Genomic DNA, 23,688 nt, shown 5'->3' with positions numbered 1-23,688 from the left:
GCAGATATCTTAAAATAATGACACTCATTGCTACCTCAAAATTATAGTAGTTGCTAGATTGACCACTAGATCTTTTTATTTAATATGTAGTAAAAAAAGTACATATTACTTCAATGTCTTGGCTACTTTTTGAAAGACAATGTGGTTTTCTGTTGAATGTTTTCTATTTTATGCACTTAAAAAGCAGTATTCTGAGAAGAGATTCTGTTTCCCCAGACTGCCGCTAAACATACACAACTATAAAACTTCCCCCAAAATTGCTACTTAAGATTAAGATCATAGTTTTTTCTCTTCCCTCTCATTCCTTTCCCTGCCTCCCTTCCCCTCCATTCCTTCCCTTTCCCTCTTTTTTCCTCTTCCTTCTTTTGTTCGCAGTACTGGGGGTTCAACCTAGGGCCTCATGCTTGCTAGGCAAGTGCTCTGCCATTTGAGCTATAACCCCAGCCCCTTTGTTTTTATGTATTTATTTTGTTTTTGATGTAGGGTCCCACTAACTTTGCCTGGTTTGCCCTGGGACTCACAATCCTCCTTCACTTGTCTCCTGAATAGCTGGAAATATAGGTGTGCTTGTCCTACCCAATACGGACACCAAATGTTGGTGTTTCTGTAGTGGTATGCCTTACTGCTCGGCTGACCATTGGCTTTATGGTCCAAACACAGATGCTTTTGACAGTGAAACAAGGTGCTGCTAATAAATATTCTGGAACAAAACTAGGAATGTTCTGTCAAGCCAGGATGGATAGTGACTGGCCTTATTGACCACAGTTCGATAATCTCAGTGTGTAGAGGGGGAGAGTCATTAAGGTATTTATGACTCCTGAAGGTAATTCTTTTGTGGTTTATCCTCACTTGGTTAAAATGATACGGTTCAGTTCTGGACAATAAAAGTGTGCATAGTGAAGCAACCATGGTCAGAGAGATGATGCTGAGTCAGAAGCTCCTGTCAGTGGTGTTCTGTTTGAAAACAGACCTCCAGTGCATTCAAAGCTGCCTCCTCCACTGAACCCCTGGAGTGGCTGAATCTCTCATTTCTGTATGTGAGCTAAGTGTGACTTGAGCTCTGAATCAGAATTTGTCAGCACTGGGACTGGCTTGGGTCCTAACCTGCTTTGCAAGAGCTCAGAAGGGGGTCTTTATGCTGCCGCCACCCCCACAGGATTACAGAAGAAGGTGATGAAAAGGGCTTTTATAACTGCCTATCCTTTTGCAGTATGTGAAGAGTTATTTTGGTCACAGTCCTCTTCTGTTCCTGGACAGGCTGTCAGCATTTTGCCTGGGTCCCTGGAATGGGCCTGGTGCTCCAGAATAACACTAGTTAGATCCCCCAAATAAAATTCCTGACAACTTCTTTACTGTATGTTAGAGGAATTCTTGATTGTAAAAGGTATGCTGGGTGCATTTGTGGTCAGCCGTAGTGTAGATAATGTGAAGTCTATTCATTATATATCCTATTTTTCTGGTACAACTTCTTAAAATAGCCTAGATAAAAAGCTAGTTACATGCTGGTATTTTCAGGCTATGTGGCCTGAATTTCCAAACTGATCATTACATACTGCCTAGAACTTCTTATTCTCATTGGATTTTTTTTTTCCCCCAAAAGGTTACTTTGAAAGGAATGGAGAAAAGAGGATCATTGATGTTAGCTCTCTCTTTTCTGTCTGTGCTGAATATTATATTAAATGAAAACTGTCAGTATTCTTACCTAAATAAATATAACCCAAATCTCATTTTTAGCTTTTAAAAAAATATAACAAAGGTAGGTCATGTGTTAGGTCTGATCTTTGAAAATGAGAACACAGGCAGACAGTTTTAATTTTCTCTTAGAAATTTATGAGTTGGCTTATTTTTCTACATATGCAAAAATAATTTTGTCCAGTGAAATCCTCAAAAAAGAGTTAAAAGGATATGCAAGAAAAATGGTATCTTAGGGAGACTTTGGGTGGGAGCAGTTGAAAGACAATTTGGGGTTGATTACATGGTCCCAGCCATTCCCCATGGCTGACCTTGAGATGTTTGGGACTTCTTCCTGCCAGTCCCTATTTCACCTCTCTCACCCTGTTGTCTTCAGGAGAGCCTTCAGTATCTTCCCCTAGTGAGTTTGGAAGTTTGGGCTGGCTGGTTCGGAGCAGGAAGAAGTGGAGCTGCAGATCAGAGACAACAAGACTGGCTCCAGGCAAACTTGCAGAACAAATACTCATGTGTTCTCTAGGAATAAGATATCTTATTCTTGACACTGTTCTCTAGGAACAGTGTCAGTTTACATCTTAGATGAAGAAAACATTTGATTAAAAAGGAGCACTTTCATAAACCAAACTTCTCGGGGCCACATCTGCAGTATCAGCTCAAGTGGAAGAGCTTCTCCTCAAATGTGCAGAAAATGCACAAAAGCTTCCCTAAAACATGGAGGGGCCTCTTGAAAGAAATTCTTTGAAACCTGACACTGACTTGACATGCTTGTGGTTTAAGTAATGATTATAATAATTCATACTTCCTTACACCTGTACGCTGATATTAGGATGATCTCCCTCTGGCAGTTCTGTGTACTCACAATGAAGTTTTCCTTGACTTTTGTGAAGTACTGATGTTATTTTTTGATGTTGACCAGTGTTTGTTTATTCTTAAATATTTTCTGCCCTCTAAATTTTTGTAAAATCCTTTATGGAACTGAATTCCATCAGTAGGTGATTAACATTAATAGTGCCACCAGATAATAGTTTTATAAGAAGATGCCAAGAGTGGCAAAGTTGAGCTTCTTTTATGGTCTGTGGGAGTTGGCAGAGGTCGCCAGTGGTAGACCTTAAGTTAAGTTCTCTGAAACCAATGATCATGTTTTACTTACTTATCCCCAACACCTGTAAAAATGTTGCACAACACTCACAAAATGTTTGTTGAATAAGACTTCACAAACAATTAAAAGCTATTTTTTCTTCCTATTTTTTTAGCACGAAGATTATAATTATTTCTGTTAAAAAAATATGAATCCAAACTTCATTGACTTGAAGGAAAACAATTTTTTTAAATGGGACTTTGAATTTTTTTCCTGTTTTTGAGACAGAGCTAACTCAAACTCCAGATCCTCCTGCCTCAGACTTCATAGTACTGGGATTTTAGGAATGTACTACCACACCCAGCATGGGGATTTCAATTTTTATGATAGTTTTAAAAATAGGTTTTCCTATTCCATGATGCTTTTCTCAAGATAGAAGTCTTTTATTGTCTATGATGCTAAAAAAAACCAAAACACCTTTACCTCAGAAAATGAAAATGTGCCTGGGAAGAATGTATGCTTCCATCTCCAATTTACTTCATGGATAATTGCTTTCACAGTTAATAGCTCTCGTATTTGGCATTTTATATGTTTCATTGCTATCTTTAAAATGCCTTAGCAAGTTTATGCTTTATCCTATTATTTTTGGAGCTTTATAAGTTATTTACCTAATAATTTTGTGGTACAATGTTTTCATATTGTTTGACCTTAGTGACAATGTTCTGTTTTACTTGCTTTGGTTATGTTGCTTTTTGGTGGTTTGTGTTAAGCTACCTAATGCCTTACTGGATATGACTTTGGAACACCTTTGATGTGGTGTCTTAATTCTTTGTAGATAAGTTCATGCCTAAAGAACTATATTCTAAAATTCCGCAATGGAGCTATGATTGGGGACAAATGGATGGGTGAATGATAATTTTGTTCAGTGTGTTAGGTTCTTGATATATATAAAATACTTTTTTAAAATTGAAAATCACACATGTTGTGATTTATGTACCAAAGCAATGCTTACTTCAATATGAGAAGACATATTTTTCTTATGTATTCTGAAAATTGCAGTTTTCAAAATGTATAAAAATAAATTATTAAAAGAAAAAAGAAAAAGTGTCTATATACATTTACTTTTATAGTTTTCCTTAGTTCTATTATTTGGAGTATAAAAAAGATAAACAATGAAATATTACAGTGTGTTTTAAGGTATATTAAATCTTTTAAGTAAATAAATTTTTTGAATAATTTTTATTAGCATATTAAAATTTTGTACAAAGTGACAGGTTTTATTGTGATATTTTCACATATGTATAATGTACTTTTGCATATAATGCATTTTTGTGTTTAATTCTTTTACTAGCTCTATTTCTCAACCCTTTATCTTTGTAGGACACAAGCTAAAATCATAGCTCATGTGTGCATAGTTGGGGGACCGAACACAGGGCCTCATGTATGATAAGCTTGTGCTCTACTACTAACTATACTCCCAGCTCCAGCCTTTTTTTTTTTTTTTTTTTATAATAAGGAAAGATACCTTATTTGAAGAGTAGAGAATGAATGTTGATATTTTCTAGAGATAATAGACTGTTTTTAGATGCCTTAAAATGTGTTAGAGAATACTGAGAAGGAAATGCCTGTCTGAGGGTTTGGCTTTTGTTGAGACTGAAGTTGGAATGGGCTGCCTCTCTGGACCACTCTGGAGCTCTGTATCTACCTCATCTCTCATTGGCTGCTCAGGAGAGTTCTTCACAGTCATTCGGTGGGCTCTTCTTTGCAGAACTATGGTGGAGTTGTGTGGAGTTGTGGATAGCTGCAGGCAGGCCTGTAATGGGACTGGCCTGTTTCTGGGGACCTGCTGTCCCTGAGACTACAACCACAAGGTCCACTCACCTAGGATATCTGTAATAGCATCCTGCTATATTGCAGGGCACCTGCAATGCAGAAGTTGCCTGTTGAGGTCATTCAGTGCCCTCTGAAAACTTAGGCTTCCCCCTCTTTACTTTACTTAGACACCAATGTCAGGGGCATGTGAAGTCTGATGGCAGGATTGTGGCCAAGTTCAGAATCTGAGTGGACAGCAGAAGAAGTAACTGGGCACTGTGGAAAGAAAACTCAGATTAGAGAGTGTTGTATTTTGGTTGTGTCCGTGTAGTGTAGGCTCCAACTTAGCACTGTGGCAGCTGTTTACAGAGTGTATGTTCTACCCACGTGGAATCTGCTACTGAGCCTTTCCATGGGTGATCTTGGGTGGCCCTGCCTCTGCCCCTCTGACGTGTGGACTCTCTCTCCATTTCATAGATTAGGAAACCAAAGGTTCAGAGACATTAACACAAGACCCTTAGCAATGTCAGTGTAGACATGTTGGGTTCTAGACTTGGCCCTAACTCTGAAGCTTCTTGTGTTTTTCTTTGTTTTGGAATTGCATCGCCGAGGTCAAGTTTTACTACTTCTAACTAACCTCTCAAACATGGGTTGTGCGCAGGGAGGTATAATTATGGTTTAGCACAGAGGATGTATCTGTAGGTTCCAGCCTGGACAAGGTGGCACAGAAAGGGGGAGATTCTTACATCCAGGCAGATTGGGTGCAAGGAGAGCAGTGGTTCAGGGACCAGTGATGAAAGCAGTGACCATGGTCCTAGTGTTGTGCAGGGACCCCACTAACAATGTGTTTGCAACCAGTGTTTGTGGGTAAACATGGATTTGACTACTAATCTACATCAAGAATGATGAGGTACCTGGGTGTGGTGGCTCACACCTGAAATCCCAGCATTGGTGAAGCAGAAGCAGGATAGTGAGTTGCTAGTGAGTTGCAGGCCAGCCTGCAATTACCTAGGGAGATCTTGTATTCAGATAGCGAGAGATGGAGGGGGAGGGGGAAGGGGGAGGAGGAGGGGGAAGGGAGAGGGAGGAGGAGGGAGAGGGAGGGAGAGAGAGAGGAGGAAAGAGAGGAGAAGAAGAGAGAGAGGGGAGGAGAGGAAGAGAGAGAGAGGAGGAGAGGAAGAGAGAGAGAGAGACTTGAGACTGAGGATGGGCTATGTGGTTTCTGCCCTCCTGAAATTTTATGCAGTAGTATATTCATGTGGACATTGTCTGAGACTGGTTGTAAATGTTAATTAGCCTCAATGTCAAGAATGACACAGGCCAGAGACATCTCAAACTTGAAAGCTAAATTTAAGCATAAGCTTTCATTTTAATCACCATGTTTCGTAATTTTTTATCTTTTCTGTTCTCCCTCTACCTCAATGTCCTTTAGACGCTGAAATCTCTTTCTCTAAAACTTCTTTAGTTTATTCCAGTTTTAGCTGTTGGTTCCCAGGCTCCGTAATTGCACATGCTGCTTCTGCTGAGCTTTTGGAATAGTTAGGTTAGCAGATCTTGTCCTGCTGGCTTATGTGCCTTAACATGCTCACCTCCCCTCACTGTTCCTTCTTGGGGAGCTTCCACCCTTCACACTGATGTGGGACTAGACTTCTGGGCCTGGACTCCTTAGAGAACTCTCTAGAATGTCCAGTTTTCTTTTTCTTGTTAACTCTCCTCCTTTGTCTTCTAGGTCCTTCCTGATCTACCTTTAAGATGCTAATATTCAGGGAATAAATATGACTTTCCACATATCATTGAACTTCATGTTACTGCTTTCAGTTCTTTCCACTCTAATCTTTTGACTTTTTTTTTTTTGTTTTTAATCCCACAGAGTAGTGATTTCTCTGAGCTATATGTCCTGGGAATTTGGTAAACCGGACTTCTCTGTCTTATTATCGCAGAAAGGGGTTTCTCTGAAGTACGTAGGACTCCTGCTGTTTGTCCTCTGCCAGGGTCAATGAGAAAGGAATCCATAATCTGCTAATTGACCTCCTCACTATCCTTAACTGAGATAGCACCTTGTGCTCCTGGGTTGCTGGATAGAGATGCTACAGCCTTGGGACAAGCATATCCGATAAAAATTCTTGTCAAAGTGTGGGCAGAATGGCTAAGTTTTAGAAATAATTGGCTTCTCAAATTTAGTATAGTGTCTTCTTACTTGTCCAGAGATATGGTAAAACTCACCATTGTAATCATAGCACACATTGTGTGTGTTCCCTTGATTAAATCATGTAAATCTACATTTTGTTTTTCTTTCTAGGATTACCTTTTGAAATGCTTACTATCATTTAAGATCCATTTAATTTCTCCTATAGGCCAGGTGCTCCCTAGATATGAATTTGGAGCTCTAATGATTTCTTTTTAAAATACTTTTCTGACTTTCTAGAGAATTACGGAAAGTAAGACCTCAATTTCACCACACACTTGCTTTGGAACAGGGATGGTACATAACTAGTATTTGCCGTCTCCTGTAGCCCATGGCTACCAGGCATTTGTCCTTTGTAGTACTTTCCCTCTGAGCTCAGCTATATCCTTGTCCTTCTTGGCAGGCCTCCAGGCAGTGGCTGGGTGGAGAGAGGGTCTTCAGGGTAGAGGCCAGATGCCCCCAGCGGCTGACTATGTGAGGAGTCTTCCTTTAGGGCACTATTCTCTAGAGGCTAACTGGATGTCCAGATTTGTGCTGCCTCCAGTTCTTTGGTACCTATGTTGTACCAAGTGTAGTCACTTTTGTGATTTGTCTTCTTTCTGCATTAACCAGATTGTGACTTAAATGGGGTTGTTTTCTCTTCCCTTTCTTCAATAGTAGGTGTCCAGTGAATATGAATAATGAAAAAAAATACACCCCTGGAGATGTGTTGAAGGCTGTTAAAAAGGTATTAATTTATAGGAAAAGAAATTTTTTCAGAATAAGTAATATGTCCCCTGTTAAAACAAGTCATTACTTATTAAATATTTCTTTAACCCCAAATCAAAACTCTTTCCTTTTCCCCTCCAGAAAGCCCCTGTAGAAATGGACCAACACTGCTACTTTGTGATCAGTGTCTCATTTTTTTCCCTCCTTTGTAGTGGTCTTAGTTTCAAACTTGGGCTGGACAAAACTCTGTGCTTTCTCTCCCTTTGCTTGGTGAGGAAGGCAGGCTTGGGGACAGTTACAGCTGCTGGATGTTCTGCTTGTACCTTTCAGGATCTCCAGAGGTTGTCGGTGTCCTGGCATCCTTAAGGACTTTGCCCACTAACCTTTAACAAATGGTGACTGTTTTGTTTTGAATTTATTTTCATGGTAAGCAAAGCATTTCTTTTTGTCTTTTTTTCTTTTTTCTTAAAACTAAGAGGACTTGGCTTCTAAGGGAAAGATGGATTCCAGGCTTAAAAAGTGCAATTCTTACTTCAGCTATCTGATGTGTGTCCTGAGGTTTTGCTAAGGAGGACTGCTGATGGACCTCGGCTTAAGAGCTCCTGAGCCAGGTCAGCGCAATGCTGCTTGTTCACATAGTTGGGTTCCACATCTGCCGAAAATCCAGCCTGTCAGTAACTGAATGCCTTGCAGAATTTATCCTGTGGGAATTTTGAAATGTTTTTGTTAAAAGAGCTTTGCTGTTCACCTTAGCAACAGCAGTTACGTTTTGAAAGTTGAAGAGAATACTGCGTGCATTGTTTGTGTGCTCTCTCAGCAAAAAGACAACTGACCACTGCTTGAAATGGGATGTCCTGAGGCTTCAATGCTACCCTTTTCCATGGCTTCTTTCCAGTCATTGGATCACAGAGCTTGGATTCTGCAAGGTGCCTTTCACTGCCCTGTAATCTGTGAAGGACACCTGACAACGTGGTTGAGGCTTTGAACAGGGTTGTTTTTTTTTTTTTTTTTCTGTTTGCTTGTGTGTGTGTGTGTGGGGGTGGGTGGGTGGGTGGGTGTGCGCGCGCTCAGACATGTTTGTATTTTCCTTCCATGTGATCTGTGATAATGCAGGGCTGTGTTGGTGTGGAGTAGTCTTATTTTCCCTTGTTGATTGTTTATATTAACCATAGGTACTTTCAGAGGAAAGCATGCATCTCAGCCTCTTTTAAATGCTCCCGTGTGAAGTCTAATGGTAAAACACTTGCTCTTTCATGTCTTTTCAGTATGTGCCACGTGTGGAAAGTTCTTTGTGTTTCAGGAAAAAGCTGTAGTTAGGTCAGTGAGAGTGAGGGTGATGCTCTCTGGGGCACCCTTCAGGTATTGCTGTACTTTCCTTGTGGTTGCCATGTTCTTCTGTGTGATTGCAATCCTGCTGCTCACATTTTCTGTTCTAATTGGACACTTCCCTGAGCAGCCTTCTTTTATTGAGCAGTATGTTCAGTGCAGCACCTGTGTAAAGCCAGGGTGGGTGACCCCATACCTCCTGTTTGCCTCTGTCTCAGCCCTCAGTTCAAGGTGCCATGGGCAGCATTGTTTTAAGTGGGGTTTGAATTGAGTAATGCCTGTGTTATAATCTTTATACACAGGTACCCGGTTTGGATGGTTAACATTTCCATTTAAGAAAACTTGTTTATAATTCAAAATACTTTTTTTGACTGTCGGGTCCTGATTTTTCTCTCTGTGTGTGATTGCAGAAAATACCTAAGAAGTCTTGAGTATGATAGATTTTGTTCTGTTGATGAGTGTAGTTAAGTGATGAATGAAAATAGAGATTTTGGAAGGGAGAAAGATGATTTATTAGAAACTGTTAGTGATCAGATCTTACCTGAAATTATAGTAAACATGCAATGATTTTAGCTGTGATTTTAAAATTATGAGCTTCTTCTGTTCCATGTACTTAATATTTACTGCCCAAGTTAACTAACTGTAGTTAGATTTTGTGATCTGACCAGTAGGTAATGTCTGTGAATTCTGCTAATTACAAAACTTACTCTGAAAATTTATCAGTATTTTCATAAGTCTGGTATCTGTATATATTGGTGTCTGAGGTGCTTCGTAATTCTAGCCACTTGTAACCTTTCGAAATCTTTGTGCCTCTTTTAATAGAGATGTTTAGTTGTATATCTCTTCTCTCCAGTGAAAAGCTTTTATTAAATCTTTGCTGTGTCTTATAATCTGTTGAGTCCTGAGTCAAGGGGAAAAAAAAAATAAAAAAGACTTGCTGAAGTACTTGAGAGAAAAATCGAGTCATTAAAAAAACCACAGCTTTGGAAATGATTCTCAGGTAGATGAACTATAGATTCTGATATGGCAAGGTAGGAATAAACAAAAGGAGCTGGAGGGTGTCTAGGTGATTGAATTCCCCTAAAATTTAAGAGTCTGGTGTATGTCAAAGGCATTTTTGTCATTTTCAGTGACTGAATTCTGAATAGCTGGGCCTTTCCACTTTCCCCCTAAATTAGGGCCCCACTCTACTTCTGCCCTCACGTCTCCCTCCTTTCTTTCCCATCTTTTACAAAGAATGTTCTTTGAGACCAAAGCACTTAAAGTTATGGAGGGTTGCTGGAGAACTTGGTTCTATTTTATTCACCCAGATTGAATCCTGAAGGACTGTTGGCATGGTGAAGAGTAAATATATAAAGAAAAGGACATCCTATTCATGACAGGCCAGCTCTGATAGAACCAGCATGAACTTAGTCAACATGGCAGTGACAGCAGGTCCGTTAGTCTTAACAGGCTCCCAGCCCCACATTGGCCTCTGAGGCCTAGGTGAGTCCCATTTGCGCCTGCTTCTTTGTGTACCTGACCCTGTGCACACCTGTCCCTCTGTACACCAACCCCCTGTACTTGTGCAGAAATGATTTCCTGGCTCAGGAGCGGGGAGAAATTAGGGGTATTGACGTTCTTGTGCCAAATACTTAGCAAAGGGAGGGAAAATGCCAAAAGATAAGTGAAAATAGCTGGGAGAAGACACAAGAAAATCCAAACTGATGGGAAAGTGGTAGGTGAGTGACTTCTCATTTCTGGAAATATGGGAGAAAGTTGAAAAATTTTGTGAAGTCAGTTTAATTGATGAGAATCCTGAATTTTGCTAATTTGTGACATGAATTTGCCTCAGAAAAATTTAAATGAATTTTTACTGCCAATTGAAAAAGTATTTATCTAATTAGTCTTCACTTTCTGAAGTTAAGTTTTTAAGCCTTATATTTAATTATCAGTGACATACTAAGTTGCTTTTCCTGAAACTGTTTAGTGTATGTTAAACACTTATAACTAGTGATAAAACTTTTAATAGAGGATAGAATTGTCTCCAGTTTTTATTTGATGGTTTATCGGGCTTGTCTTTAGTTCTTCAAATTGCCTTTTTCTACAGGTGATTTGATTTACCAGAGGGCGGGGTGGTGTATTTATATTTGGCATACTGTATTGGAATGCTCTGACATAATAAGCAAAACTATGGATAATTGGGGAATAATTCTGTAGTCACAGATGGGTTGGTTTCTATCATTTGTGAAGTGAAGTAGACAAATATTACTTGCCAGGTGACTCACTGAAGCCTCTCAGACTTTCCTCCGTGAACTGACCCATTATCAAGGGTAGACATGGGGCCTTATGTGTATGTGTGTATGGATTTTTTTCATCTTCTGAGCAGAGAAGACTTTTTTTCTCTTATGGATCCTAGCTTGTGAACTGCTGGAAAGACTGATTCTTAGTTGCTTCCTAATAAATAGTTTCACAATATTTTACTAGGCTACTTTGTGCCAGAGTTTTGACTAGCTTGCAAAATAGACTTTCAAGAGGTAGACCCAATTAGCACATCTGAATAGCATTTAGACACTGACTAGTTTTATGAGACTCTGCTGCAAAACACATTGCATCCTGGAGTTAAGTGTGACATTTTAAACTAGCCCTTGGTTCTTAAAACCACTTGGCTGAGCTGGAGACATCCAACTTCTCCTTATTTTTCTTGCCTAGTCATCAAGCATTTGAGCTCCAGGCCAGCCCTCCCAACATTCAAAACATATTCCTTTTTTAGAAATAAAAGTACCTGGCCTCTGTGATACATAGCTATGAGTCATCCAGTGGATATTAAAGAACTATAAAAACATGCTTCAAGATAGTTTTTCACTTTGTTCCAGAGCACAGTCTAAATTTGGACTCATCTGGAATTGAAGCAGAAGGCTGTATCCTTGGTACATCAAAGGAATATTCTTGTTGATGACTTTTTTTTTTTCATTTTTCTTTTATTATTCATATGTGCATACAAGGCTTGGTTCATTTCTCCCCCCTGCCCCCACCCCCTCCCTTACCACCCACTCCGCCCCCTCCCTCTCCCCACCCTCTCAATACCCAGCAGAAACTATTTTGCCCTTATTTCTAATTTTGTTGTAGAGAGAGTATAAGCAATAATAGGAAGGAACAAGGGTTTTTGCTGGTTGAGATAAGGATAGCTATACAGGGCATTGACTCACATTGATTTCCTGTGCGTGGGTGTTACCTTCTAGGTTAATTCTTTTTGATCTAACCTTTTCTCTAGTACCTGTTCCCCTTTTCCTATTGGCCTCAGTTGCTTTAAGGTATCTGCTTTAGTTTCTCTGCATTAAGGGCAACAAGTGCTATCTAGTTTTTTAGGTGTCTTACCTATCCTCACCCCTCCCTTGTGTGCTCTCGCTTTTATCATGTACTCATAGTCCAATCCCCTTGTTGTGTTTGCCCTTGATCTAATGTCCACATATGAGGGAGAACATACGATTTTTGGTTTTTTGAGCCAGGCTAACCTCACTCAGAATGATGTTCTCCAATTCCATCCATTTACCAGCGAATGATAACATTTCGTTCTTCTTCATGGCTGCATAAAATTCCATTGTGTATAGATACCACATTTTCTTAATCCATTCGTCAGTGGTGGGGCATCTTGGCTGTTTCCATAACTTGGCTATTGTGAATAGTGCCGCAATAAACATGGATGTGCAGGTGCCTCTGGAGTAACAGTCTTTTGGGTATATCCCCAAGAGTGGTATTGCTGGATCAAATGGTAGATCGATGTCCAGCTTTTTAAGTAGCCTCCAAATTTTTTTCCAGAGTGGTTGTACTAGTCTACATTCCCACGACTTTTTTGATTGGCCCTGGGGACAGGCTGGCTCAGCTCTACCTGGACGGAGCCACTTGGGCTTGTATTGGTGCTGTACAGGACAGCCCCTTGCTTGAGCATCAGTAACCAATTTTTAATGATGTCTGAGGTACTTGGGCATGATGCCTCATTGTTTTGTTATGCTCTGTTTTCATGTTGGATAAGCCCATTTTTATTTGAAGTTTTATATTAGTGTTCAGGGTGAATTAGACTGAACGATGAATGTGTAGTGATACTAAGATATGTAAATGTGGCAAAGTTGTGAGATGAAAAAATACTTGACCACAGTGGCTCCAGTAATGGATGGGAATTTGATAAGTATTTTATGGAATGACTGTTTTGGTCTGTCTTTCTTATGTGTCTAATTATAGTCCAAATGAGATTTATGTTGATAAGTACTGGAATGTATCACATGCTTCCTACTTACCTATTCCTGTTTTCAAAATGTAGAATGTACTGTCAGTGGGGATTGATTACAAATCTAATCCCCAGCCACAGTTAACAGGCAGTGAACATTTTTAAAAAGTAAAAGTTACCAGATAGTTTTTGTTGATGTTTGTTTTGTTTTGTTGGTGGTTGGGGATCTAAGATACAAAGAGAAGTGCCATTCCTTCTGTATTACCATGAAATTGTAAACATGTGTCTTGGGGGTTGTTAGATTCATTTTTATTCCCCAAGTCCTTAACATGGTATCTGGCCTATAATTGGCTCTCATGATATACCTGTGAATCTGGGCTTTTGAAAATCATTGTACCAAGGAGTGTTGCATAGCAATCATAGCCAGTCCAGTTCAGTCTAAATAAGTTATAAAAATGAATGTTTGTTTTAGCATTTGAATTTTTATTTTAAATAGATTCCACATAGAACTCCATTTAAGCAAAAGGTGATATGAGTGTGTATGGAATGCTTTCAGGGATTGTTATTTAGGTCTTAAAATTTGTAAGGTTTCCTGATACACTAGCCTGATATATTTGTTTATAAAACAATGACAAAATGAGACTTATAGGGAAGGGGGAAGGAATGAATTGTTAAAATAATAAAAGAAAGGCTCATTCCTTTCTCACCAGGAGTACATGTGTTTTGTCATTGACGCTTTCATTTGTTCTGCTGCTGAGTAGGTCATGTTGCCTTGTTAGACTCTGCTTGGCAAGATTTGCTGATGAAGCTTGAATCTGTCTTTGCTTCTTTCCTCATTATGATCTCTCTTTTCTTCTTGTCACTTTAGAGTATCATCAAGATGGACGGGAACCTTTGATTTGTGAATACAAATTTCAAAATCACTATTTGCAGCTTATGCAAAATAAATATTTTGAAAACCATTTTTATGAGAGGACAAATTGTGTTCTTGTTGGAATTCTGGAGTAAATATTTAGTGATTTCAAGTGATTCTAGAATAATCATGATGCTACCTAATTGTTCTTATGTTAGATATTTTCATTGCCTATATTACTTATTTCCTAAGTATGATATCATTCCCATTTTTATAGATAAGGAAGTTAAGTACAGCAGCTTTTTTTAAGTGGCCCAAGGTACAGAGTTAGTAAAGGCGGGATGTTTGAACCTAATTCCATGTCCATGCTTTGAATTACTTAGGAGTAACTTGTCAATTGAACAATGATGACCACAAGTATAAATTAGTATTTATGAAATCAGACTCATTTATCATGCCTTATATAGAATCTAATAGTATGAAAAGCATTTTTGTTTTTGAATGATTTTTTTCTTTCCTTATTTTCATCATTTCACCCTTCACCATTATTGGTAAATCTACAAATAAGGATTGTGAAAGAAAGCCTTTTTTTTTTTTTTTGCCAGTTGTAATATTTGGTTCTAGTCAGTTTTCCACCTTAAACTGCAAAAAATCTGCAAAAGCTTTTTGGCTTTCCTGCTATACTTCCTCACCAGTTTTGAAGTTTGTCCTAGGGACCAAATCTGTGTGGTGATGTAATTCATGCTTTTTTAGTCTGAGAACTTTCAGATGGGGAGAATCTGGTGATGTAGTTCAAGTCAGCATATGTGAAATGAATACTTTCATAAACCTATATACTTTTGTGCATATTAAATGCATTTTTAGCATGAGAGCTTTAGCTCATTGTAGTGAAAATGTTCTTCCATGAATAATTCTTTCACTTTGGCCTTGGGTTTTTACTACAGATGTTACAAGTTTGGCTGTGGGATTACCTTGAAGAAAAGGTATACAAGTTGCCAGGCTAGTGGAAGAATTATAGAGTCACATTCCTTTTAAGTTATACTTAATTCTGTTTTTAGTGCTTGAGTTATTTTTGTGTATTAAAATAGTATTGTAATAATGTGTCTACATGTGAGATTAGTCTACGTTAAGCCTGAGCTTTAATTGGGATATTGGTGCTTGACTGCCATTTATTTTGCTGAATTTGTCTACTCTGCAATATAAGTAGAGTTGTGGTGCCTCTGCTCTCATAGTTTGATGAAGCACCCAATACCTTTAATGGTGTATTTATCATTAAGTTTGAAATAAAATCACTAGCCCATCTAAAAGTTGAATGTTACAAAATTTTTATCACCTCAGAAAAACACAGTATTTCTGTAGATTTACATTGGGGACGGTTGGGAGAAGAGCTGATTCTGAAAATACAAAAATAGTAGTCCCCATTTGTCATAAAATAAGTGTGTGACATAGGAGAGTATGTTGGTAATGCCCATCTTAAATTGTATAGATGGCCAAAGCACTGGATAAATTAAATTCATGTATGAGTACAGTTTCTTTTAGTGTCCTTAGGAATGTATTTTGTGCTGTTTCTGCCAGTTGAAGCTATAAAAAGGTTTGTAGCTCATTTGGGATTGCAGAAAGTGAGAAACTGCTATTCTGAATATCTTCAGAAGACCGTTTATGTCTGATACAGGCGATTGGCCTGTTGTAGTGTGCATACTAGAATTGATCTATATGGATGGAAAAAGTTCAGATTTGTTCTAATATAGACTACTAATAAATGTGGGAGAAATTTATTCCAAAGGATTTGCTTCCTTAATTCCCATTAGTTGGCTATTATTAATGTGTGGCCTTCATGGGGTGCCAGGCAAGAGCAAGGACTGGCTGGGGCAGACCATCCAGTCAGTGGCAGAACCATACTGGAGCAGGAAGCCTAAGTGATGACAGAGATAATGTCAGATTCAGATACTCGAAAAGGAGAAATGTCTTCCATCAAAAGCAGCCACCTACACAAGTATTTAAAAATATTTTTGGTTTACCTCTTTGTTAGATGATCCTAAGAGATCATTTACAAAATATGTGTGGGTTAGATAAATCTGTTCCTATAAGCAATCTGCGTTAGTCAGAGTGAAGTCACAGTGGAATTGGCTCTGTGGAAGTGACGTGTTTGTGGCCATTACTGCAGTCACATGGTCTTTGTTTTGTTTTATATTAAGACAGTGTCTGTCTTGCTGTGTTTTCTAGGTTGGTCTCAGACTCCTGAAGTCAAGTGATTCTCCTGCCTCTGCCTCCCTCATGCCGGAATTATAGGTGGGTACCACCATGTCCAGTTTAAGTACATGCTCTTTTGTTGGTTGAGGTTTGCATTTACTCAATTCCTTTCTGTTTAAATGATTCTAGTATGTGAAATTTTAGGATAAATATTGCTTTAACCTCTTATTTATCAATTTGTAGACCCACTCAGATGTCTAAGGCAGTGACTTACAGTCCTTGTAATCCTTTGCAAGTACCTAGTTTCATTTTAAAAATACTTATTTTATAAAAAATTTCTCCTCAAAAAGAAGCAAATGGCTGTCCTAATCTACTCAGAAGAATTGCAGGACAGAGTTACATATACACATGGATATACACATACACATACACATACACATACACAGCTTCATTGGACACTGTGACTCTTAAAAAGAAAGGCAGGTAACACTGTTGCATAGTCATTTGATTAGTTTGTGTCCACATAAATGCTTCTAGGATTTCCCTCACACACTGGATAACAGTACCCTTCCTCTGAGATTGATAATCATTTTTAATGACCGAGTCCAACGTATTCTCCAAATGGGGCAGTGGCAGGAAGAATACCACAGCCTCTGGAGTGACCTGCCCGCGAGCCGCTAACCCTACAGTCCTCAGTGGGAAGGACGTGGGACATGCTACTTTGCGTATGTCAGCCAGCACCATCTGTTAAATAACTGGTCTTACATATTGTTTGTCAGACACACTGGCTCAGTGTGTGTGTGTGTGTGTGTGTGTGTGTGTGTGTGTTCTGCCTTCACAAACATTTAAGTCTTTTTTCTAGGAATAAATTAGAATTAAGTTAGTAATGCACAGACAACTTGCTAATCCTGTAGTATACATTTAAAAGTCTGTGGTTACCACTGTTTTTAGAACAGGTACAGCAAACTGTCAGTTTATTTTTACTGTTAACACCATTAACATGTAGAATACAATTATAATATTTTCTTAGAGAAATCATTAAAATTAGAGGTGAAATGAATAGGGAGGTTTGTCCTGATGATAAAGAGGCTGAGATCAGGACTTAGGGAAGTAAGCCCCAGTCAGGAAAGTTGCTGACTGGAGAAGAGAATTATTAGAGAGCTCATGTTTCTGAACCTAGTGGTTCTTCTGCTCCACTGATCTCCTGGTTTTGTTGATTGATCTTGTTGTATTCAGTCACAACCCGGAAGAGCTCATTTATGTTTACTCTCATGACCCCTCCCTAAACGTTTAGGGTGTGTCCCCATATCAAAGATGTGAAAAAACTGAAAGGAATTCAGACAGGAGTGACATATCTGATCCCTAGGTGATAATGCAATTGCTGTATTGTAAGAAAAAGGAGCATACTTAGCAATAACATTGACAGCATTCATGACAGTAATAAAGAACGCTTTATTCATTGTGGGATGTTCAGCATTCCTGGTTTTGCTTTCTGTTACCTGAGGTCAGTTGTGGTCTGAAAATACCAAATGGAAAATTCCAGAAATAAACAATTCGTAAGTTTTAATTGTGTGCTTTCTGAGAAACATGGTGAAAGCGCACTCTGGCCTGCCTGGGATGTGAGGCATCCTTCTTTCCAGTGAATCACACTACTTGCATATAGGGTCTGATACCATCCATTGTAGTCTTTTAACTTGTTTCCTGGGGATAGGATAAACTACTGCATACCTTACCTCATTCTAATATAAAAGAGATGCTCTCAGCAACTTTTTGGAAGCCTGAAATAGGTTACCAAATAATTTGTTGTACAAATCAGCGTATTAAGAATGAAAGGGAATGCTGTTGATGACTATGCTGGGATAATGGGTGCAGATCAGAACTGCCTGTAAGGCAGTGGATAAAAAGAATGTAAGACCCTACTTATTCACTAACTAGAAGTCCTTTAACAGGTCAGAAACAGAAGCGAGGAGGATCTGCTTAGTAAAAGGAGCACATCAAGGGCTGGGACTGTAGTTCCAGTGATAGAGCACTTGCCTTGCATGGGGCAGGGCCCTGGATTTGATGTCTAGTGCTTCCACAAAAAGGGGAGGGGGAGGCACATCAGTGCACTGACTTCGTCGGGGTTGCTGTTAACTTGATGGAGCTGAAGTTCTGTGAAGACACTGCCGTCCTCAGAGGTGAATCTGGATTGTCCTTAAAGTTCTGAGTACTTGCATCTTTAGTGCAGTATTGATTTGTTTTTGTTATGATTTACAAGTTAGAAGTGATTGCTTTGCAAGGCATAGTTTACTCTGAAGATAAAGGTTTAATTGTTGTTAGGGAAAAATGCCAAGTGTAGCATTGTGCTTATGGATTTGGAGAACTCTGGGTGTTTTAGAAAGCTTTCTGCTGGTGGGCTAAGATGGATGCAGTTAACTGAAAAATCTGTCAGTAAATGCTCTAATTATGACAGAGAAGATTTGAAAAATTTTTCTGAAAAACTGCACTTCCACTCAGCTTTTATTTAGTAACAATTTTGAATTAGTATTTATTGTGCAATACACATTTTCGGTTAAAATATTTTATGCAGTCTTTAAATGACATGTATTAAAGAAATACTATATTCATAATATGTCATGACTCAGGGACATTCACTATAAAGAAGTGAATCAGCAGTTCATAAAACAGTATTGTCATTTGCTCCCATTTTCTGTTTTAGGAAAAATGTACCTACAGGCATGTGATGCAGATAAAAATAGTACAAAAATGTATAAATAAACTTTACTGCTTATTTGAAGATTAGTGGGATTTACGTCTTTCTGACTGATCATAAATTGACCAGATTCTCTGTTTTTGTATACCTTTAAAATGTAGAAGCATTAAAATTAATCTGTATCCTTTTATGAAAGTGATGGTCTGTATTCTGAACTTGGTTAGTTCTTTATGTTCCAATTAGTATTTTCAAATAATGGAATCATTCACTGTAAGAAACAAGAGGTAAGTCACTATATGCTGTCCAGAAAATGCGTTATAACCAGTTAGGCAGTTGTAGGGTTGATAACTGTCAGAACCACTCGAGTCCATCGTTGTCATTTGGTTCCTTATATCCTCAGCTGTCAGTGTGTCTCATTGGACAAGAGCTCCTTTTTATTATTTCCACACGTATTTTTGAAATTAGTTTATGTGAAACTGGGGAATAACACCTCACATATATTCTTAGAGTTGCCACAAGTTCTTTGCTTGATGTTGATGCTGCTGAGGGTGCTGCCTTCTGAAAGCAGTGTTGGCTGTGTGAATTATTATGACAATAGATGCTAACCCCATATTTTTATCTTCTTTGAACTGAATAACCGGTCTTATCTTTTCAGTATTCTGAGCAAGAAAGTTAGTTCTGCCCTGTCTGGACCCAGGTTCAGTGAGCCCTCTAGATTCAGGGAGATGAGCTTAGCTTGAGTTCGCCCAGATATTGAGCATCTCTGTGTTGTCAAGACCATCAGCTGTTGTTTCTGTTACTGGATAGCTCTACCTACCAAACCTTCGTAAAAATATGATTGGTCTTTTTACTTCATAGCATGTTGATCTGGTTCATGCTTTTCTGTTATACACCTTGAAGTCTTGAGATATGTATAAGCAATTGGGGAGTTTTTTTTTTTTTATTTCTGCCCTCCTTCTCTTTAAATGGAAGTAAATGAGGTACATATTATATGGTCTTCTTTATAATAATTATTTTGTTTCAAATTAGAGATAAGGGCAAAATAGTTTCTGTTGGGTATTGAGGGGGTGGGGGGGAGAGGGAGGGGGCGGAGTGGGTGGTAAGGGGAGGGGGTGGGGGCGGGGGGAGAAATGACCCAAGCCTTGTATGCACATATGAATAATAAAAGAAAAAAAAAACTGAATGAAGTTGTTAAAAGAGCTGAAAAAAATAATTATTTTGTTTCTTCATTGTCATACAGGTGTCCCATTATGTAGCGAAGTACAGAAGGCTTAGGGCTTAGGTATAGCTAGATAACTCTAGATGTCTAACTAGTAACTTAGCTTTTGAAATTTGATTAAAATCTCTAACTCAAGGGAGGGACATTTAGTCTCAGAATTCTGACAGAGAAAATATATTATTACAGTTCTTATAGGCATTGACATTGGCAACATTGGCAATACGAAATAACTTACAGCATATTCAGTAGCATTCCTAATCCCCAAATCCTGAATCTGAGATGCTTCAAAATCTGAAACTTTCTGAATGTTGGTATGATGCCCCAGATGGACAGTTCCACACCTGACCTCACGTGACAGGTCATGGTCAAAATGAAAATACACCAAAAATACTGTACAAAATTACTCTTAGCCTATGTGTGTAAGGTGTATAAGAAGCACAAGTGAATTTAGTGTTCAGATTTAGGCCCTATCCTCAAATACCTCATTATGTAAATGTAAGTATTCTACAATCTAAAAAGTTCAAAATCTGACACATTCTGATCCTAAGCATTTTGGACAAAGATGCTCAACTGGTCCAGTGTAATGTTTTAGATCTGTATTTATTTTTACAGAAAGGTGTCATGCATACAATATATTTTCAACTTTTTATTTTGAGATAATTTCAGTCTTAGAAAAAGTTGCAAAAATTGTACAAAAATTTCTTTGGTACCTTTTATCCAGATTTCCCAAATGTTGATATTTTACAAGTTGTTATTACATTATTCACATACCTTAAACATTTTTCTCAAACATTTGTAATCTTGGTAGAAACAATGTCACTTTTACCTTTAAATATTTCAATATATATTTATTAAAACTAAGGACATTCTCTTATATACCACAGAAAAGTTATCAAAACCAAGAAGATGATACTGACTCAATACTAGTTCTAATTTACAAATCTTATTCAAATCATAATTGTCCCAGTAGGATCCTTTATCTGGTACAGGTTTGGTTTCATGTTTTTGCCCCAGCTACCCTATCTCCCTATTTCTATCCTCCTACTTGCTGCCTCCTGCTAGCTGGGACCACAGGTGATGCCACTATACCTGGCTTCTTGGTTGACGTAGGGGTCTCAAAATAGGATCCTTCTGATCTCTGCCTCCTGAGTAGCTGGGATTACAGATGTAAGCCACTGTGCCCAGCTTAAAAATTTTTGTTTGTTAACTGTCCAGGATGATGGTCAATTTCTTCAACATGTGAAATGAGCTCTTGTGGGCTTCAATGACTGACTCTTTCTGGGAGGAGCATATCCCCATCCTTGGCAGGAGGGGCCTCTGCCAGGGAGCCCCTCCCTCTGGGCAGTCACTTGCCTGGGCTAGGTGCTGCAGCTGTCTTGAACCTGGTCCTTTTCTCAGTGTGCTGAAGGTTGAGTGGAGAATGGGGTTGATGGCTTATTGGAGAAGCACAAGCAAGAATGGGGTACAAAGTTCAAGAGGGAAGTAAGCTCTTAATGATCCCAGAGTAAAACTAATAGGTTTTCCCTTTTCCTAGTTTTGCTTTTGTTGTATTACACTTCAGAAAATGTCTGACACTTTTTTAAGTAAAAGAAACACATGTAGGGAAGAATGATAGTCTCTTTAAGGACCTTGGTGGATGTCTCTGATGTTTGCAGACCTTGGTAAAAGTGCTTGAACTTGTCAGTAGCTGTAGACTCTTAAAAGCTGCTGGGTTTTTTATTTCTTGGGAGACGTCTGTTTGGAAATGTGTGTCTTGTTTAAAGCCAAACAAGTGTCATCTGTGGTTGTGAAGCTACCACATTTCTCCTTGAAAAATATTGATTTTGAAGGCACCAGTCTGTCTTTTAACCATAGAGGTAATTTGGGACAGGAGTAGAGAGCCAAAGGGAAAGGTTCTGTATTGCCAGCCTCATGGGGTACATGAAAAGAAGGGAGACACTTTCTCCTCTGTGGGTGGGCATAGGGCAGGAGGAGTATGACCTTGCTCCTTTTCTGCAAGTTGTCTTGGTTGCATCTTAGCAATAAGTAGGGTCCTGCTATGTTTGGTTACTATAAGTGGACAGATTTTTGATGGTCATTGCAGAACTGTACATTATATGAAAATCTGTGCATCACTACAGTGAAAAAGTCTGATTAAATAGGATTTAAATAAATTTCAAATGATTTATTTGAAATGCTTATTTCAAATAAAGGGTTTGGGTAAGAGGTTTCTTGAAATAAGACTGTGGTGTATTGTTCTGTCAAGTCCTGCATTCTGTCTCCTATTAAAATGTCCTTCAGGTTTTCAGGCCCAAATTAAGACAATGGGTACAGTATAACATGGAGAATTAACCTGAGGGTTAAAGTAATGAACTTGACCTGGGCAAGGCACTTCCCCTCTCTGTTTTGGTTTCTCACTGTAAGTGGAGATGATAATAGTACTTGCTTATAGGTTTCTTCGGATGGTTCTGTGCTTTGTCAAAATAATTTAAATGTATATCCATTGTATACATTTTAGCAATTATATTTGCTGGCTGGTATTTTTCAAACTTGGTAGAAATCTAGGGATCATGGTGTCATCCCTCATTCAGTTTTTCACTTCTAAGTTTTATTTACTGCTTTCTGTATTTCACCATGGCTGCAATAGAGACAGATGCCACTATTTGTGATGCAAAGGGAAGTGCGTAGGGATTAATGAGGTGCAGGATTTTGTTGTCCAAAGTCATCAACTTCAGCCCAGAAAAATCCAAAGAACCTCCTTGTGTCAATTGCAGCTGCAGGAAGTGTGCATTCTGCCCTGAGCTCCGGGAGGGAGCTGATGGACGGAGGCTTCCTTGGCTGTTTCTTTTGTGGATTGGAGATTCTTTGGAAAATAGAATGCAAGATCAAGAGAAAAAGGAATTAAAAATTCATTAACATAATGAAGCACCTCACTGTTTCTTACAGAAGCACTTATACAGCCAACCGTAGCCTCTCAGCATTTGTAGTAACCTGACAAGTAAATATACTGTTCACTTCATTTGGTTCAGAGTGAAGATCTGTCTTCTGTCTGAAGTTCATTGGCCTAGGATAGAGGCATAGAAGCCCCTGACAAAATAGGAATCTTCCAGCTGCAGTTATAACTAAGACTAAATAATGAAAACTACATCCCATACTCCATAGTAATATTGTTTTAGAATACCAATAATTCTTATATGTTCTGTTTTAAACAACACAGTAGACAGATAATAAAAATTACTATCAATTTTTCCTTTTCTTCAGAAAAAGAAACCTCTTTGTAAAAAACTAAACATACTACTTAATTCATCGATATTCTTGCTCTAGTCTTGGGGACTTGGCATTCTGTAAAGTCAACTTTGCAGTCAGATTCCCCAGATGTTTCTTTAATTCAGAAGTTTAACTCAAGTCTTTCTTCCTAGGAGATTCTCTTTGGTTCCAGTAGCTCCTTTCTCAAATGTTCTGCTATCCTTTCACAGAACCTAATAGTTGACTACTGTGTTCCTGAAATTTGTCATTCCACTTCAATGATATCATAGTGTAACCTGTGCCTAAGTACATATTCATTGTCTGGGTGAGATGGAGATGATAGTTTAGAGTAGAGCATCTTAAATCCACTTTATTTTTTGTTACTCTTATGTCCTGCCAAAAAGAAGAAAATAAAACTTCCTACAAGTACCTGTGTACTGTTTTGGTGTTGTCCATTTAGGTTTTTCTTTTTCTGCTTATGTTTATCTACATATAACTATAAATAAA

At 38.5% G+C, this 23,688-nt stretch overlaps 1 protein-coding gene across 6 annotated transcripts in view; it reads left to right on the top strand.

Annotated features, from left to right (window-relative positions):
* The window catches only part of Trio (trio Rho guanine nucleotide exchange factor), a 344,029-nt gene that overhangs the window by 36,307 nt on the left and 284,034 nt on the right, over positions 1 to 23,688 (top strand). Inside the window, exon 1 of one of the 6 annotated variants that reach the window (XM_074077717.1) lies at positions 5,705 to 8,083. The exons of the other annotated variants lie outside the window; for them this stretch is intronic. Coding sequence (XP_073933818.1) covers positions 8,053 to 8,083 — 31 coding nt within the window. The 5' untranslated portion in view covers positions 5,705 to 8,052. Of the gene's footprint in view, positions 1 to 5,704; positions 8,084 to 23,688 lie in introns of those variants that run through there. 6 annotated transcript variants of the gene reach the window in all.

The sequence above is a fragment of the Castor canadensis genome, chromosome 6 (genome assembly GCF_047511655.1).
Source record: "Castor canadensis chromosome 6, mCasCan1.hap1v2, whole genome shotgun sequence".
Lineage (NCBI taxonomy): Eukaryota > Metazoa > Chordata > Mammalia > Rodentia > Castoridae > Castor > Castor canadensis.
The sequence above is the reverse complement of the archived record's forward strand: the minus strand, read 5'-3'. Positions and strand labels throughout refer to the sequence as shown.